We start from the raw sequence: 20,256 nt of genomic DNA, 5'->3' as shown, positions 1-20,256 counted from the left end.
CATCAGCTCCCAGGTGTAGGTTATAGTCATTCACACATCCATCCTATCAAGGTGTGCAGATTTTGCAATTACCCTTGTTTTCTAGTTGTGTCTAGAGCATATGAGAGACACAGCCCCATTGAAGATCCAGGGAAAAATTAGGCACACACAGAAATCACTTTCAATCAAGCACTGAGGCACGTCAGGTTCTGATGGAATAAATGGAGACCTAATGATTCAAAATGGCAACAAAACCTTACTGATTAAACATACATTTGCTTTCCCACACACACTCATTTCCATTACCAACATTCTTCTCAGCTAGGCTGCCAGGCATTAGCTAGATAGACTAAAACTGTCAGATCTGGCTCCAGGACCCTTTTATCCCACAAAGCTCTTGCTTTATTGATTTACAAGTATGGTAACTCTCAGTGGGATGGGGGAATCTGTAGGTTAAAACCCCAACCTCCCTTATCTGTCTTCTGGTATCTGTGTGTGTATGTATTTATATATTTATTAAATTTATTTGATACCCATCTCGCAGTTCAGATGATTCTAAGTGGTATCATTTCTCTGATCCTTAATAATTTGGTTTGTTCTTACCTACCTCCAGAAGGGATCTTTTTGACAAGAGTCCTGGTTCTTGTCCTCTTTGTGTACATGCCTGCTTCATTTTACCATGACGGCATCTTCAGCCTGGTCTCACATTCTCACACAAGCTAGCCTCATGTTCTCCGAGTATAATGGGTAATCCTCCCTTACAGTTAAACAAAAAGGAACTGTAATTATTTTATAGTAGTCTGTTCAGAACCTATTTAAAGGCTACTGAGTATGGTAGTCCTTAAATGATTTTTCCCCAGTCACATAATGACAAATAATTACTTGTAAAAAGAATTAATTTCAGAACCAAACTGCTTTAAAATCAAAATCTTTTCTCCTTTTTTTAGATTCCTGATTATAGGAATGCAGTTATAGTAGCAAAGAGTCCTGATGCCGCTAAGAGGTATTTATTTAGATATGAATATAGGTACTCCTTGACTTACGACCGTAATTGAGCCCAAAATTATGGTTGTAAATCATGATGGTCATTAAGCAGGTCACCATATGACCATGCCAATTTTACAACCTGTTTTGCAGCAGTTGTTAAGCGAATGCATTGGTTGATGAATGTATATTATCCAATTAGCATTTTTTTGCTGAAAATGGAAGTAAATGCCAGAAACCACTGAAAATTGTGATCATATGACTGTGGGACCCTGCAAACAGTCAGAAATGTGAGTCTGTTGCCAAGTGCCCCCAATGTGGTCACATGACCACAGAGGAGTGTGCAGCTGTTAAAGTTCCAAAACTGGGTTGTAAGTACCTTTTGAGGTACTTAAGTGACTGTTGTTAAGCAGTCTACCTGTATTATAGAAATGCTTATCTGCAAAATTCCTCCCAGTAGGGCCCTACAGAGATTAAAATTTGAAGAGCAAAATGCAATTCAGAACACATTGTACAATCTCTGGAAAGGATGCAAGTATTCCTGAGAATCACCATGTATGCACTCACATTGTCAAATTATATTTTTCCCTTTAGATTGGATATATGCACAACCATAGAAGATGGTTTTCACTTGGTGGCTTCCAACTTTTAGGGTATCTTTCTCCAATTAATGCCCCTCAAAATGGATCCCTGCTAAGTGGAATTAAATGAATATATGCACTGAACCTCTTTCAGGTTGAGAGTTTTTAATTAAGCTCACCAAATTAAAAGCTTAGATTATCTTTTATGCATAGGTCAGAAGGCTAAATAAACGGCTAATAAAAGTTCCTGGGAAGTCAAATGAGACATTCTTCACAAATTAAAATACAGATCTCTTTTGTGCATCCATGAATGCTTGAAAGAACTTTGGGGGTGATTGTGGCATTGTGCTCAGAAAGTATTTTTCAAATAATCTCTAATAGGAAAAAACACGCTTAATGGGGGGAAAAAATCGAAGGGCCAAAAAAGCAAAGCACTATTTTGCTAAAAGCATGATTTTGCTTTTCATCAATAATTGATGAAAAAGCACGCACGGCTCCTTTCTGAGGCTTCATGTTGTTTGAAGAAGGCATAAGTGAATTTATGTTTAGAGCTTCTCAGAGAGAAAGCCTTGCCTTGAAGTGATGCTTGGTTTTTACTTATGCAGGGCCCAGTCTTACGCTGAGCGATTGCGGCTAGGCTTGGCAGTTATCCATGGAGAGGCTCAGTGTACAGAGCAAGACATGGATGATGGACGGCACTCTCCTCCAACAGTAAAAAATACTACGGTGTGCACTGGACTGGAGCTACCCTGTATGTTGTTACATTTTTCTATATTTGTACATAGTAGCTTGTCAAGATCCAATGTTGAATTATGCATCAATCTGAAATCTATTACATTTGACTAAACAGTCAAGTTGTCAAATATAGAGTTTGTCTGTTTTTTCACTATTTTTACTCTGCATGCTGAAAATGTGGGCTTATATGATTAGACATATATAAGTATAAAAATAGCACATTGAGAAGTAGGGTTCTAATAACATTTATTGCTTCTTTTTGGTTTATGCATGAAAAAATGTCTACAGTGGAATCCTTTATAAAATCGGTGAGCATTGATTCCACTCTAATACACCCCGAAACAATTTTTGCCTCAGAAAAGAGTAGGCCAAAGAACATAGGATTCAAAGTTAAAATTGCATACAGTTTTGAAACAGAATTCTCTAATTTGTGGACCCTTTTGAATCTGGGGCCATTCGTACCTTTTGTTCTATACTTAATGGTATGGGAAAATACTTCATTATATCTGTATTAGGATTCCCTTCCTGTGGAATAACCTGATCCCTCAAATGAGAGCATCTCCCTATCTCCCTCTTATAATTTTGGCAACTACTAAAAATAGCCTAATTGAAAATAATAATAATACCCCCAGTGAGGCACTACCTTGACGTGGTTGTGGGGCTTGTGTACTCTGAGGAAGATGAGAGCTATGCCAGAGGTTCAACCATACTGGACAGTTCTCATCAGAGGAGTCAAACAAAGAGTGTCTCTCCCATAAAAAATATGGTGAGGCGTAAATTTCAGAAAGCCATACCGGCTCGGATGTCACTCAGGTTAACAAGGTCCGTGCTAAATGTTGGAGTTCCTGGATATCTGGTGAAAAAATGGGCTACAGGACTCAGGACTGTTGGCTGAGCAACCAGGGCCAGCAGCTGCACAACTACTGAAAGAAAAGGTGTTTACCCATCACAAATACACAGTGATTGAAAACAAAGAAATAATGATCTGTTATTACAGATCAAGTCCAACAGAAGAGGATATCTAAAACAAATGCACCAGTTCTGGAAAGAACAACATCCAGAATCAGAAATAACAGAACAGAGACTAGCAGATCAACGCCTGTTTATAATACGAAATAAAGTATTCACAGAAACAGAATTGGACGAACTGCAAAGGTTCACCCATGGCAAAGAAATCAAAGCCTTACCAGAAGTAATTCAGAATGTAGAGGCAAATCAGGGAGAGTTGGCAGTGAATACACAACTGTATAGCCAAGATATTGCAATGGAGTTTGGCTTGGACAAATGTGCCACACTTACTGTCAAACAAGGAAAAATAGTGAAAACTGAAGGAATCAAGATGCCCCATGAAAATAACGTTAAGAGTCTGGATGAGGAAGATTACTACAAATACTTGTGTATCCTTCAAGCTGACAACATCAAGCACACTGAAGTCAAGAAAAAGATTAGAGGTGAATACATCAAGAGAGTGAAGAAGATCTTAAAGTCCAAACTCAGTGGAGGAAATACCATGAAGGCAATCAACACCTGGGCAATTCCAGTCATTAGATACACAGCTGGAATAGTGGACTGGACTCAAGCAGAACTAAAAGCAATGGATAGGAAGACCAGAAAAATAATGACAATGAATCATGCCCTTCATCCATGCAGTGACATTGATAGACTCTATCTATCAAGGCAAATAGGTAGGCGTGGAATGCTGCAAGTACATCAGATGGTTGAAGAAGAAAAAATGGCTTTGGAAGAATATCTGAAGGACAATGATGAAGATGCACTGAAATTAGTATATCAGGAAGGCTTACTGACTACTGGAGAGACCAAACTGGCCTACAAGAAAGACCAAATGAACAGAATAGAGGCGTGGGAAGACAAAGCACTACATGGCCAGTACATTAAAAAAATAACTGGGAAAGCAGATAATAACAAGACTGGCAATGGCTAAGAGCAGGAAAATTGAAGAAAGAGACCTTGGGACTAATTCTGGCTGCACAAGACCAAGCCTTAAGGACAAATGCATACTAAGTCAAAATTGAGAAGACAGCGACAGTATGTGCTGCCTATGCAAAGAAGCTGAAGAAACAGTGGACCACCTGGTAAGCTGCTGCAAGAAGATTGCACAGACTGACTACAAGCAGCAGCATGACAAAGTAGCAACAATGGTGCATTGGAAGATCTGCAAGAAATATAATTTGCCTGTAAGCCAGAACTGGTGGGATCATAATTGCTAAGCACATTGATTTGTGCTTAGATTGTAAGCCGCCCTGAGTCTTCGGAGAAGGGCGGGATATAAATGGGATTAAAATAAAAAAAATAAAAGAGAAAGTCATAGAAAATGATAAAATTAAACTGCTCTGGGACTCAGAATTCAGGTAGACAAAAATGCCAAATCCAGTCTGAACATCTGGCTGACTGTGCGATTAATCATCATCATCATCACCACATTTGGGGTGGTACAATATCAGCTATTTTACTATATGCCTGGATTATTTTGTCTGATTTTTTTTAACATTTAGCAGTGATCACAAGTCTGTGTGGCTGATTCCAACTGTTTTATTTCAGCTTTTGGTTTTATTTTTTTAAAATGTTAGACTGGTGAACTAATGCTCAGGGCATTTGGGGTTTAAAATGAAAAGGTATTTATCTCATGTAGGGAGCTTGTAATATATTATCTACATAAGTGTGCAGTTACATTAATTCACATATAATTGGTTCTGTATTGGTTATAATCCAATTAAATCTGATTGTAATCAGAAAGGAAATAATTAAAGATATCTCTTTAGTGATGCAGAATGAACACTACTGCAAAACACTATGCAATACATTAATTTACAAAGCAAATAAGAACATGTATACATACTGTACAATAAATCTATGGTTTTGGGATTTTTTTTCTTCCTATAGTGATGATGGCCAAAGAGAAACCACCCATAACAGTAGTTGGAGATGTTGGAGGTAGAATTGCCATAATTGTGGTAAGGAATGAAAAGGCCAGAGAATGAATGGGAACATCAGCTGAACTCAGCTTAATTATTTATATCTGAATATAGCTGGGATTTTAGTTCTGGGCTCAAAGCCAATATTGATTATGCTGACACTTTTAAACAGTCAGCAATATCCTTTTCCACTTTCGCTGTGCTTAATTAAATACAGATGTTCTACATCATCCACACTATCCTGTTTGTAATAGGACATAGTATTGGTTTCTGAAATCTGTATGTTTTGATAAATGTGCCAACAAAACAGTTCTAAAGAGTTATCAGTATACAATCTTCCTATTCTGAGGGATAGCTAAATGTCTATGGAGATTCTCAGTCATCCAGGTCATGGTTGTCCCAAAGATGCTTTTTCAAGAGGCAACTGGACTTTCTGTTTTTTCTTTGAAGATGTTTCACTTCTCATCCAAGATGCTTCTTCAGCTCTGACTGGATGGTGGAGAATGGAAGAATTTATATTCCTTGCTGACAGCTGGTCATTTGCATTCTTTTAGAGAGTCGTTGAGGCCATTTCCTGGTTTATCTGTGTCCTCAGGGTCACCTGAGTAGTGCAAATATGTGTGGAGCCTTCTTGACTGCAGAATGTTTTCTGCCCTGGGTCCTTTCCCTGTTGAAGATGAGTCTTGAGTTGTCTGCATTTCAGACTGAAGTGGAAATGGTTCCTGTCCAGTTGCCTCCTGAAAAAGCACCTTTGGGACAATCATGAGCTGGATGACTGAGAATCTCCGTAGGCATTTAGCTATGCACATTGGGATGAACACTCTTCAAATGGTGCAGAAATATGAACGGATTTCCAGAAAACAGTGCAGACTACAGAAACCATTTTCTGTAAAGAATGCAAATGACCAGCTGTCTGCAAGGAATATAAATCCTTCCATTCCCCACCATCCAGTCAGAACTGAAGAAGCGTTTTGGATGAGAAGCAAAATGCCTTCAAAGAAAAACAAGAAAGTCCAGTTGCCTTCTGAAAAAGCACCTTTGGGACTGTTCTGAGGGAATGACTGAAAGGTTTGACCTTAAGTCTTAGTAAGGTTACATAATACTCTATATTACTGTAGCAAGTTTCAGGAGGATAGCTTTTAATCTCTTCTTTAAGTATAATAGGAATTTGTTGTTTCATTATGTTACCAAATTCAGTGGTACTGTAGCTACCGTATTTTCCGGCGTATAAAACGACTGGGCGTATAAGACGACCCCCTACATTTCCTGTTAAATTATAGGGTTTGGGCTATACTCGCCGTATAAGACTACCCCTCTTCCAACGCACACCAAATAAAAATTAAAAAACATCAGATTTGATTTTAATATGGTAATTTTAATTCAAATGCTTATGACATGCAGGTACTTAGTAGGAAAACTGTCACATAAACATAAGGCTGTTTGTCATCAAACATGTAAACATAAAACAGTGCAAGTGGATTAAACTTTAATAATAATAATAATAATAATAATGTTGGAAGGGACCTTGGAGGTCATCTAGTCCAACCCCCTGCTAAGGCAGGAAACCCTATACCATTTCAGACAAATGGCTGTCCAGTCTCTTCTTAAAAACTTCCAGTGTTGGAGCATTCACCACTTCTGGAGGCAGGTTGTTCCACTGGTTAATTGTTCTAACTGTCAGGAAGTTTCTCCTTAGTTCTAGGTTGCTTCTCTCCTTGACTAGTTTCCATCCGTTGCTTCTTGTCCTGCTTTCAGGTGCTTTGGAGAATAGCTTGGCTCCCTCTTCTTTGTGGCAGCCCCTGAGATATTGGATCACTGCTATCATGTCACCCCTCACCCTTCTCTTCATTCAACTACACATACCCAATTACAGCAACCGTTTCCTATTTTCCTAATTCACTTTTTCACTTTTCCTAATTCACTCTAAAGCTTTCCCTGCGCAGAGCCTTAAGTAACACCAGCTGCCTGCAATTAGTGCAGGTTCTTATCCCACCAGGCTCAAGGTTGAGTCAGCCTTCCATCCTTCCGAGGTAGGTAAAATGAGGACTCAGATTGTTGGGAGCAATAAGCTGACTTTGTAATAATGCTGCTTGTGGGGGGGGGGGTGAAAGCTCTAATAAGCAGGCATATACATAGAATGAAGGCTATTGCTAAGCACATTGATTTGTGCTTTAAATTGTAAGCCGCCCTGAGTCTTCGGAGAAGGGCGGGATATAAACGGGATTAAAAAAAAAAGACCAAATGGGAGATCCGCTCCAGGTTTTCCAGCCAGCCCGCCCAGTTCCTGAGTCAAATGTGTCCTTAGAGCTAAGCAGCTGCTCTGGCTACGGCATTCCCCACCTGCCTTTCAAGTTGCTCTTGCATTCCCCACCTGCCTACAGCTGCTCTTCAACTTTAGAAGGAAAGACGCCCAGACCCCAGCCTGTAAAAAATCACAGACTGCAGCTTCTACTCCAATTGGTCCCGCTTTCCCTGAGCAGACTAAATGGAAGATCCGCTCCAGGTTTTCCAGCCAGCCCTGTCCCTAAAGTTTCAGCACCCGACGACCCCTGACTTTTGAGATTTTCATGGGTTAAAAAGTCGTCTTATACGCTGGAAACTACGGTAAATCTGGTGTTCTGACAGTAGGTATGTCAGTTGATAGAACCTGTGTAAGAGTTGCTCACAATATGAAGGCGAAATGAAACATGGTGACCTTTTCTGAAGATATTACAGAGAATCCAGGTGGTCTAAGTAGAACATAGTGTATCTCTAAGCTTGGGCAGCTATTTTGTAAATCTAACCTTGAGAGAGAGATAACTAATAATGCAGTCAAAATTAAATTTATTTATTTTTAAACAGACTTTCAGATATTTTTGGTGAGAAGTTATTACATTAAGATGCAATCCTATATTGTGCTGATAGAAAAATATTTGTGGATGAAAAATGGATATATTATCATTAGGCAGATACTTTCAATTCTTCAGATATATTTGAATTTACATGAGTGCTAATAAAGCATTTGAGGCAAGAGCATAGCTCCTTTTATTCTTTTTCCAGAATTTAATTGTATTACGATTTTCTTCTTAGGATGACATAATTGATGATGTTGAAAGCTTTGTAGCAGCTGCTGAAATCCTGAAAGAGCGTGGCGCTTACAAGATCTTTATCATGGCCACTCATGGTCTCTTGTCTGCTGATGCCCCACGTCTAATTGAAGAGTCCTCAATTGATGAGGCAAGTTTCTACAGGCAATGGATTAATAACTCGAATGTCTTTTTTTTTCCAAAACAAACAACAAAAAACAAAACTAGAACAAGAAAAAATCCCCAAAATCAAAGAACATATTTTGGGGGGAAAATCTAGTTGAGTATGTCCATGAATGTATGTATATATAATACACAAGTAAGTTCATGCAAAGCATTTGAAAGAGGTAAAACCTTTTCATGCAACTACTTCAGTTCAGTTCAGTGCTCCCAGTTGTCTCTGCCTGTAGGTATATGCCTAGCTACTTTACTTTGCTGGCAGTTTTAGTGAAAGTGTTATTTGCAGCTTTATTTTGAGCCTCTTGTCTAAAGAGTTCTGGTTTTGAAATAGTTATTAGCAGTTAGCAGATATAAATGTGTAGAGGAGACTCTACTGTGTGTATAGAAAGCCCAAGGAGAAATTCTAACTGTTTAGTTTCCACTTGCATGCACCTCTTTCTACCCTTTTTAACCAGTGGCAGAGATCAGGCTTTCTTAAGTTAAAGGGATAAGTTGAAATTGAAAACTAAATGTCATTAGTCTGTCATTTCAGAAAAAGTAATAGTTGAAAACAAAATGTTCAGACAGGAGACCTCCTAAGGCTTGTTTTTCTTTTTCTTTTAAAAGATATGCCTTCTTTGTGCCTTAAGGTCCCTGCTTTTCTCCTTTTCAGCACAGTTTGTTCTCCATGTAGCCATAATTCAGTGCGGAATATTTGCAGACTATGGAAACAAAGGGCTCTGTTTTGGTGCCTTCCTGTCCAAATAATCTGTCCTTTCTGATCTGCGTATAATTTTCCTCACGTAAAGAAAAGTTGTGCCTCCCAGTTGTTTTTCTGAATTAATGGTGGAGGGAAAAAGAAGAAGTGGTTGCCAGTGGCAGCAATCAGATGCATTTCTTCAAGTAGGAAATACAACAGAGCAGTACAGAGGGTGTATAGTGATGCATTGTGCCTACCAGCTTTAAGATTATGTAGACATAAAGCTACATGTCAGATGTTGTAGACAATTATAGAGTTGACAGAGAATGTTAGCCCTGTAAAAATAATGCCATGCTGCTATACTAAGGTGCCACCAATCAAGCAGAGGGGGCTATAATTACCACTCTTGGGTCAGACAAGTTTGTTCCCTTTTCAAGGAAATACATATGAAGGTTTTTTTAAGTCATTTCATTAGCCACATCATAAATAAACATGCATGCATTAAATCCATCCAAATCTAACTTGCATAGTGGCCCAATCTGTATCAGGACTATCATTTCTATGAGGATGTCATGTCAAATTCTTGAGTTGTAAACTGTGTACTTTACTTCTGTTTGCACCAGTGACAACACCACTGTTGATCCAATTAATAGATTTGCTTTCTCTTATTCTATCCAAAAGAAATTCATTTTTAATTTTCTATGTCTTACAGTAATTCTGTTAACTACGTTTCAAACTATGCCAAGGGACATCACAAATACTTAAAATTTAGTTATAATTCCTTCTTACATGATGAAACCTTACATATATAAATAGTCTGTTTCCCAATGATAATTCCAAAGAGCTCCTAGCTTGATTGTTTTCTTAGATAATATTTTTCATGGATTGGTTCTAAATAGATATTTCAACCATGTTTTCTGATTCTCTTTTATTGTACTTGGATAGGTTGTAGTCACCAATACAGTTCCTCATGAAGTACAAAAACTGCAGTGTCCCAAGATAAAGACTGTGGATATCAGCCTGATCCTGTCTGAAGCTATCCGCCGAATCCACAATGGGGAGTCTATGGCTTACCTCTTCCGCAATATTACTATGGATGATTAAATTGATTTTTTCTCATTCTGCCATCAGTTTCCTCAAAGAGAAGGGAAAATAATATGTATATGAGCAAGAGTGCCATAAAGTTGATAGTGTATTTTTTAAACTGTTATAACAGGGCTGAGTATTTTGAGCTGAGGATCACTAATCCCGCATGGAGACTGGATCAGGGTACAGATAGGCATTGGAATATATTGTTAAACTCTGTATGATACTAGTTGTGGCTTCTTGCTCTTGTTATATCTTGTATATCGTGAGAGGCAATTGGGGGATGAGCTTAAAGGCGCACTGAGATTTTCTCTACATGCATATCCTCAAATCACAAGAAAGTATATTTTTCTTGCCATCTTTGGAGCCATTTTTAACATCATGGTAGCAGCAAGGTTTTCTTTTGTGAAATGATTTCAAATGATTCATTTCCATCAACAATAACATAGTATGATGCTATCAGGTTCTAAACTTGAGGTAAAAAGTTATACGTGCTACCTCTTTTTCGTTACAGAGAATGTTGTAATCCTGAACTAGCTGCTTGAAAGAGAAGCATAGCGATTCTATATATAATGGTTACTACAGTGTGTTCTAAAAGGTGTAGTTCAATGAGATTTGTATTCTGTGTTTGTGTATATAACACAAGATGGGATATTTTAGTTAGAAAATATAGAGAACTCAGTGCAAGCCTATTTTGTGCCATTTCACCTAGTGAAATGAACTCTGATTTTTAGAGTACTAAGTTAGCAACTACACTCAGCATTTTAACACTAAGGTCTTTGCTGGGATGATGGAGCCTGTTTTCCATGCAGTGATTCTTGAGCATTTTATTAGACATTAACTTCTGGCTTGGAAGTGAAAGTATCTTTCCTTCCAAAGGACAAAAAAGTTTCCTTTTTTTATTCTCTGGTATGTGTTCCTAGAATATCAGAATTTCATCACTTGAATTTTGTCCAATCCAGAGGTCTCTTCTCTGTTGGAATTTGCTTGATTAATTCCTGCATATCTTCAAAGCTTCAGTATAGAAAACTAGATCTTAATGTTATATCTATTGCAAGTTGTTTGAATTAAGACTGAATTGCATATAGTAGCAAAAGAGCATTATGTTTTCCCTTTTCCACAGAATAGATCTTGAATTTTCTAAAATATAAGAGCTTTCTTTTTTTTTCCTTCAGAAAAGTTCATGAAGCCGTCCATTCTTAATGCTATTTTATTTCAGCTTCTATTTTGTTTCAAAAAGTCTAAATCATACTTAACTGCATAAGCCAACAACTCAAACCTGCTGTTGCAGTAGAATGGGTGTAAGAGGTGGGATTGAGAAAAATGCTACCCATAGTGCAGAGAAGCCTAAACCAGACCAAATTTTATTCAGTTTCCTTAATCTACCATATAGTTTTTTGGGATTGGCTCATTTTGCTTCTTTCGGGATTTATTGGTTTCTTTATCTGCTCCAATATCCTGTAAATTGGAGACTCACTTAAATTGGAGACATTGTATTGGAACTGTTCCCCCCTCTCTCATTATTTTGCATATGGAGCAAAAACACACATGCTTTCCTATTATTCCTTATCTTGCTGCTCTTCTAGCCATTCTGATTCATTTTGGCCTCTTCAACTTGCCTCTTTTTTAATTTGTTATTATCTGTCTTTAGCAAATTTTCCTTTTGACCAGTGCTCTTTGGCAGATCACTACAAAAAATGCCAAAAATAGGGATCTGGATCCCGTATGTAATGATTAAAATAGTGGGAAGACTTGCCTTCAAGAAATTCTTGATGCACTTTTGTATCTTTTCTCATTAATATTGTTATTACATCAAAAATCTAAAAAGTATACATACAATCATTTTTTTCTCATAGCCCAAATGCTTCATTTGTTCAAACAGCTCTTCATACCTCAACCTCTTAGATAAAACATTTCTCAGTCATATTGACCATATTGAAGTCATGTTTTCACAGAATTTTTAGAAGTATTTAATACCAGGCAGGGTATAAATCAACTTTGTTATCTCATTAATATTGTTATTAATTATCCCATTATTGTAATGTCTTAACAGTGTTAATCACTTAATGGTATTACAGCATCTTATATATTTTTGTCCAAGTCTTCATGATCATGGAACTATTGTTCATTGCTGTATTGTGTATTGTTCTCATATTCCTGCTTTAAAAGTAGAGAAAGAAAAAGATGCTTCTTTGCTATAGCCAACCTAATCCCCAAACATGGGTAAATGTGAATCTTAAGAGCATCTAATTCACTAATTATATCAAAAGCACAGCCATAGCAATGGTCAATAGTTCATAATAGAATATTACCCCAGCTTCACAAGCAATATATGCTGGCACAACTAATTAAGTGCCTTAACTGTGGGATGGTGATTCTAATTCACATCAGTGATTTTCTGAAGAGATGTGACATGATCTTCCAGACAGATTAACCAAAAACAACTCACGTTCTCTCAGGCGGTCTCGCTGTATGACGTATCAAAAATATAGACAAGATTTCATTGCATTTTTTCTTCACTTACTATTGTGAAACGGGAACTATCCTTAATTTCCCTTACATCACCTCCCCATAAAAGTATATTTAAATATCTTTCAATTCATATTTAGAGACAAAGAAGACTCTGAAGTCCAAGAAGGGTCTTGGCTGCTAAGCAAACCAATCTCTTTGTTTACATATACCAGCTTACAACTTAGCTACCTTTTTACGTATCTCTCTTGAATGCAAAGATACGTAAATCTGGACCTGGGGACATCTTGTTCTTATTTCAGTCTGGTAACAAATCAGAGTATTCTGAAGTAAAAAAGCAATATTGTGAGATAGTCTCATAAGTCATATATACTGACTGATTTAGAAAAGCCGTGTTTAATCCATTGTTATGGCTTGGTCTTAGGTTCAAAGTTCAAACACTTCTGATTTTAAGTTTCTACTTTTTAAGGGAAAACCGTATTGCCTGAACTGTAGGTGAAGTCCAAAAATGTGATTTCTAAGCAAATGGAGATTTATGCTGCATATTTATTACCAGTTTTATAACAACCAGAGCCATCCATTTATAGCTGAGTAAAACTGAAGATATATGCAAATACTGCAGCATTAAAATGATATTTGGGATTTTGATCTGCTTGAAGCAAATTGTTAGGGTCATTAAGTTCAGGTCTTGGTTTCTAGAACAAGAGGGATGACTGATTAGGATTAAAGTGTAACATAAGTCAGGCATGGCATTTATCTTTTGTGAGATAGTATAAATATATCCTTATTAAGCACAGAAATCTATTTGCTTTTAAACTGGTGGGATTTTTTTTATTTTGTGGTCTTAAATAAAGATGAATAAGGAATGCCTCTCCTGTTAATACCACCCTGAATTCATGGGAAGATTCTGTCTCTTATTAAGCTATCTTTTGAACCAATTCTTTTGTTAGTTCATGGCTTTTTTAAGAAGCTTGCTTTTAGATGTTATAATTCTCCCATTGTATTGGAGACCTCAATCTCTTTACAGCAACCAAATTTTCTGATTATGATTTTATCTTTCCTGGTATATCCTTCCTAACATTTTATTATCTTCAAAATTTGAGTGCAAGATCCTACTTTAAATGGATACCAGACCTGCAGTGGCAAGGCTTGAGATAAGGTTTGGATTGTAATCTAGCTAGTGGTCTGATAATGACAATTTTATAAGGCAAGGGTTCCTTGGCTTTTTAATCAGATATTTAAAATACCTTTATTCAAATTCACTACTAGATCTTTAGTAGTACAAATATTTCCTCTCCTTCATACTTCTGTCTTGTTTTTGTTTTGCACTTCATATCAGTATAAAGGGAGGAGGAAGAGCATAATTAAATTAGTAGCTAATTAAACTCCTTTAAGCTGAGGTTGTAGGTCAAGGTGAAATAAATTGTGAATTTGCTTTCTGAAATACTCTGACTCATGGAAGAATTATGGACAACACAATGTGAAATACTAGGGAGCAAAACTATTGGGCTTCTGAAAAATTAAATATTAAGATGGACCATTACATTTTAATTACCATTAAAGTAACTATAATTGGTAACTTTCCAAAACAACAAAAAGAGTAATACTCTTGAGTATTATGCTCATTTTCCCAAGTGTAAGATACTGAGTTTAGAAAACCCAGTGCTTCAGTAATGCAAGTGCTAAATTGAAGGAAAACATGGAGATGTACATGTAAGAGATTCATAGCTAACAAGTGCATGCTAAAGTACAATTTAGATCTAACACAATGCGAGAATGCCCATTGTGGGCTGCATGTATTCAATTCAAAGGAAAATTTAAAAATAGGTCACATAGAAATGCTCTAAAATGAAAGCTGAAATCATTTTCTATCTAGTACAGTGCCCGCTGTCTTTACAGAAGTAGATGCAATTGAACTAACCTATTTCACGTAATGCTAGCTCTTACACCTTTTTCTTTAGTACCGCTTCGCCACTTAAATCTGAATTTTGAAGAAATATTCCTTTGACTTCTTTGGGTGCATCATTGTAGTTCTAAAAGTACTTTCATAAATGAAGGGGAGATGTTGTATTCAGAATAATTTTGAAATGCTTAACCACTGAGAAGTGATTTCGTGTTTTTGAAGCCCGCTGCTGACGCAGTGGATAGTATAAAAGGCTACTGCTATGTCCACATGTCCAGTTATTAGGGATCTGATAGACATTTTTATGAAACCAGCACATACCTATCCTAATTATTGCAGCTTGTTCTCAATTTTACGTGATTGCTGCTAGAAGCCTCAAACCTTCTAATTATCTTCTAATAAATATATATATATATATAAGCATTTTGTCTTTTCACTTTTGAAATGAACATACAAGTAGGGCAGCACAGCACCATGTATTTTTATGATTTCAAACACTTTTGTACATTGAGAGGAGGAACCAAATCCTTTTAGCCCACATACTTTCATGACCTACCTTAGAGTTTCAATTCAAATGGTTAGGCAAGTGTCTTCTCTTGAATTTTCTACCCTTTCCAGTATCTGAGCTAGTGCAGTTACATAATGTTGAACGTAATATTAAATGAGATCCCCCTCTTTAAATGGTCAAATTGATTAATTGCTTTATCTGTCACCTTACCAAAAGAACACTGAGGACAACTTGCAGTTTAAAACAGTGACTGGGAAATTCAAAGTAAAAAAAGCTAAAAACAGTTAAAACATGAATATTAAAGGGACCAGTAAAGGCCTGGCAAAAAGATGCATTTTTACAGGTTTACTAAGAATATGGAATGGAACAACATAAAGCAATTTCCATGAGTCCATGCGTGATGCAGGAGAAAAACTTTTCCCACGTGCCTGATAGCAAGATTTTGTGACCAATGTGGATTATTGTCTGAAAGGCCTTCTCCAGATCTTACATCAGGTTTTTAATGGGAGGTAATCTTATCAGCTGTATAGCTTTAACCCCTTTAAATTGTCATGGATAACATTGATAATAATTTGGAACTTCCAATCAACCAGAGAACGGGCTACAGAATCTATCCCAGATATGTCCTTTGGTACAACTTTTGTATATCCCAGAGAATATTGGAGCTGGGAAGACTAAAAGAGGCTTATAAATTGCTTATTCTAATATGAATGGCTAAGGTCAAAAGTTACTGGTGGTTACTCATGTATTTAAGAATTCATTTTTACCCTCAGCTGGGGTACCTCTTAGAGATCGTTTTTATCCATGTCTTTAAGAAGTCAGTGCAGCCCTGGGTCTTGGGTTGTGTGCCCTCTTCCCTCTCATAGACTGATGCTGTTTACAACTTTACCAAGGCAAGGGTAAAGTGTGAGCAAGATATTTGAGTCTGGATCTGTGTTCCATTTGATATGGTGTGCTGCCATCTGCAGGACACATGGGAATCCTGGTGTTTACATGCTGTTTTAAGCATAGAGTTTACGGAATCAGATAATGTCTCAAACAGAGTAGAGGGACAGAGTGAAGCAGGAAGGACTGATCCATAATGAACAAACTCCACTCTTGGTTTTGTCAGATGGGAATATCAGTGTTGGTCATAGGTTCAGTTCTGTCCTCCAGTAATATTCGGAAATAGCCTATCGCCAGGGAGCCAGAAGAGAGTAGCAAAATGATGCCTCTTCTCTCAAGTAATAAAAACAGGTGTTTTTTTAAAAAAAATGGACATGGGAAGTCCCTTGGTAGCAGAACCAGTGGGAAAACTTCAATGCACCCAGGGATGACTAAATAGCAATAAAGTGCCATAACCCAGGTCTCTTTCCTGAAGAACCCCGTCTGAGGCAGGGGCTAGCAAAGTCCTACAATATGCAGACAGATGCCTCTATGGAAAACAGGCCTGTGGTCCCAGCAGTTAGAAAGGTGGGGTATGCCCACAGCAGCCTAAAATGACCAGTTGATGCCGGGCAGATGTCACTCCCAACTGTACCCGCAACCACATCATTGATGAAGCTTTCCATATCACGTCAGGAGAAAAGAAGAGAAGTTAAAGATAACTATAGACTGCCTCAGCTAGGGGCTGAGGATCGAAACAAAGGCAACATGGTAGCAAATAATGACTGGGGATATTCCTTCTGCAGTTGGAGGGATGAGGCTATAAAATATCTTTGATTGACTTTAGCCTTAGGATCGCTCTACAGCAGTGGTCCTCCACCTTTCCAGCTTTGCAGACCGCTGGGGGGAGGGAGACGGCTGAGAGGATATTGTTTTATGCAAGCGGCAGGTGCGCGCGCTCACACGCGCAGCATTTACACAGGCGGCGGGGACTCTCGCACGCGTGAAGCTCCATTTGCGCCCGCCGTTCACAAAAACGGAGCTTCACGCACACGCGCGCGAGTGCCCGCCGCTCGCGCAAATGAAGCTGCGCGCCCGCGCTCACCACTTTGCGCGGCCCGGGGAGGTTGAGGGGACCCCCTGATTTAGAGCAGGGGTCTTCAAACTTGGCCCTTTTATGACTTGTGGACTTCAACTCCCAGAATTCCTCAGCCAGCAAAGCTGGCTGAGGAATTCTGGGAGTTGAAGTCCACAAGTCATAAAAGGGCCAAGTTTGAAGACCCCTGATTTAGAGGAAGGCCAGGCCTAGCCTCGTAACTCAAAGAGATTTCATCCGCTCGTGTACAGCACTTTAAACATCGTTCTGGCGGGGAAAATAACGTTCGTTTCTCATATATGAGACATAGCATATTCTTTATATTTGAATGTAACTGCGAGCGACTGCGTTCAAATTTAAGATTCTCCGTTGAATCTTTTTTCTCAGTAACGACTGCTGCCGTGACAGGGAAAACTGAACGCGAAGCTTACACCGCTCGCTTTTAACGTTTTCAAATTCCCCGTCGGGCCTTCTTCGCGCCTTGGGCCGAAAGGCACTACGTAGGTCTCGCGGCGCCGCCCTTCGTGAAACGTAACGCGTAACCTTCCCAGAGTTGCCTAGCAACCGCGAACGCCCTGACCTGCATCAATCAGCGGGCGAAGGAGTAAACAAAAAGCACATGGGCAGCTACGGCGGCGAATCCCCGAGTTGGGAGGTTTATTACGCCACCAATGGAATGTGAGAACGGGAACAGGGCTGGATTGTGAGGCGGAGAAGATTCCGGTCGCAAAGAGGGCGAGAGACGCCTGGTTTTATGCCGGTTTTAAGAAGTAACGGGTGCCCGAAAAGCTTCCATAAATCGGATCCCATTAGCGAGAGAACAGAATATTCTTAAGGATATTAGAGAAAAAGCATCGTAATATTAGTCCTAGATTGCTTTTTTTTTTTAAGGATGTGATTCTTTTTGCCGCGGAAAAGAATCTTTCTTGTGAAGAAAGATCCTTTAGCGATAGAAGTGCTTTCCTAACCAGGTTATATTTTCTAAGAGTCAGTATATGAGCACAGATTTATATAGTTACATTAAAAGCAGATTATATATATATATATATATATTTAAAAAGAATTTTTCAAGTAATTGTCCCACTCAGAATTTGTTACCAAAATGTCTATCAAAGTCACATTGTATGAATTGGCAGATCTCTCCATAGGGACTCCGGAGGTTGGCGTTATCAATTTCAATGCCCTCCATGCTCTCCTCCATGCTGTCATCAGCTACCTCAACATTCAAGATATCAAAGCAGATGTCAAGGTGGACAGAGGTCCTCCAACCAAGCCAGAGATGCACTTGCTTTCTGTTGCAAGTGAGGCAGGACCTAGTGATTTATTGGGCCAAGAGGCATTACCAAAAGAGAAGGAGGACAAGAAAAGCAAGGAAGGCATTTTGAGAGAAGAGCCGGATTCTCAGCTTGCTGACTTGGAAAAGAAACTGAAGCTGATGGAGACGAATCTCCGTGGCGTGAAAGGTCAGATTAAAGGGATAGAAGGCCAGGTCCAAGGAGTATTAGGTCATGTCCAAGAAGTAGAAAATCAAGTCAGTGGGATGCAAAATCAAATTCAGGGAATACAAAATGAGGTCCATGGAGTGCAAGATCAAACTCAGGGAGTGCAGGATAAAGTGAAAAGATTGGGGAAAGACCTCATAGGGTTTGAAAAGCAGATTGCTGGACTGGAGAAGCTTCCTTCGGGGACTGAACTGATAGAGAAGACCCAAAGTGGATCTGGCACAGCTGTATCTGACATGTGGCAAATGATGCAGATGCAGAAAAAGATTGAAGCCAGTGAGAATGGAATCAACCAGGTAGGTGAACTTTCAGTCTAAGTAATTAAAATGTTAGTAAAATGCGGGGTGCATAATGTCTTTCTTTAATCATACACTTTACTGTATTTCAAAGCACATTGTAATTATCTCACTGGGACATTCCAGAATCACATAATCTGCATGTATTGTGAGATAAATGGGCGACAGCAAAAATGTTGTGCTACCAGATCATGCCTCCCTGGTTCCAAATTTCTGATATCACTTCCATTTGGTTTTGATGTTTGCTTCATACCCACTGTAGCTCTTTTTTTAATTAAGAATATACTATGGTGGTAACTTTAGTTTGTAAAGCCAGTGTACATTTTCTGGTGTGCTGTAGGCTGAGGTTTTTCATTTGTTGAAAAAAAAATAAAAACAGTGTGAACCAAGAAAACCCCTTAATAGATGACATTCTTTTGGAAGTAAAAAGGAAAGAACTGGGATCATGAGGCAAGGAATTGGGAAAAGTTGGGTTTATATGTAATGGCTGGGCTATACCAGCATCCTCTTTGTAAACAAAAAGAGTAATGGCTTTTAATAAGATATATGTTAACACCTGCAAGAATGAGCCTGGCACAATAATGGCACAACACAATATCTTGGCATAACATTGGTAAAGGAAATTCTTGCCAACAATATTTGGAAGATTAAAACTGGAAAATATTCAAGCAGGAATGGCTCCTTTACATACAAAATACTACATAGTAAGGCAAATTTAGACACTTGGACACTAAATTGAAACCAGCAACACATTTCAACATTCAGTGTAAAGTATAGATACCAAACTGCTTGGGAAAACAAATTGGAGGGGGAGATTTTATAGGAAGTCTTTTCATAATGCTTTTCTCTATATTCAGTAGCTGACCTTTGGTTCTGCTTATCTTATTTTTCTCTGTTGTATATCACTATCTCAAGATAATATTTTTTTAAAAAAAATGGCTACCCTGATGTGGCAGTTGCAAGAATGAGTAAAAAAAACATGTAAGGGGAAATTGCAAAGACTATATATGGAGTTTTCTTATTATTGAGTTAATTTGGAGAAATCCAAGAGGAAGACTATAATGGTGACCATCCACTGAGAATTAATTAAAGGAGAACATAGCTTATTTGACTAGTCAGGAAAAAGATTATGTTTACTCAGTTTTATTATATCATTCTTTGGAATGAATTTTACATGTAGTTCTTTGTTACCAGTTTCTCTAGGGCAAAAGGTAAATTAAAATTGGTAATATTCAGGTAGCAATGAGGTAGGCAAAGAACTCTGATCTTGACATATAGATTTTTCTGATTTATAAGAAAAAACATTATTTCATTTTCCTTTGCATATGATCTGATTAGCCCAATTTTTCCTAGTCAAGTGCCCTCCAGATATGCTGTCCCCCAGATACAATATGGC

At 38.2% G+C, this 20,256-nt stretch overlaps 2 protein-coding genes across 3 annotated transcripts in view; both read left to right on the top strand.

Moving 5' to 3' along the window:
• PRPSAP1 (phosphoribosyl pyrophosphate synthetase associated protein 1) overlaps positions 1-15,003 on the top strand; it is a 28,282-nt gene extending 13,279 nt beyond the window's left edge. For both annotated transcript variants that reach the window (XM_081319952.1, XM_081319951.1), the window contains 5 exons: positions 927-982; positions 2,150-2,295; positions 5,181-5,251; positions 8,282-8,428; positions 10,082-15,003. In XM_081319952.1, the coding sequence (XP_081176078.1) occupies positions 927-982; positions 2,150-2,295; positions 5,181-5,251; positions 8,282-8,428; positions 10,082-10,240 (579 nt within the window). In that variant the 3' untranslated portion in view covers positions 10,241-15,003. The remainder of the gene's footprint in view (positions 1-926; positions 983-2,149; positions 2,296-5,180; positions 5,252-8,281; positions 8,429-10,081) is intronic.
• A 3,161-nt stretch (positions 15,004-18,164) lies between these two features.
• Positions 18,165-20,256, top strand: part of QRICH2 (glutamine rich 2) — a gene marked incomplete at its 5' end in the record, with an annotated part of 70,970 nt that continues 68,878 nt past the window's right edge. The window contains one exon of the mRNA XM_081319008.1: positions 18,165-18,860. Coding sequence (XP_081175134.1) covers positions 18,165-18,860 — 696 coding nt within the window. The remainder of the gene's footprint in view (positions 18,861-20,256) is intronic.

The sequence above is a fragment of the Vipera berus genome (assembly GCF_964194415.1).
Source record: "Vipera berus genome assembly, chromosome: 2".
Classification (NCBI taxonomy): Eukaryota; Metazoa; Chordata; class Lepidosauria; order Squamata; family Viperidae; genus Vipera; species Vipera berus.
Note: the sequence above shows the minus strand (reverse complement) of the source record. Positions and strands in the feature narration are given on the sequence as shown.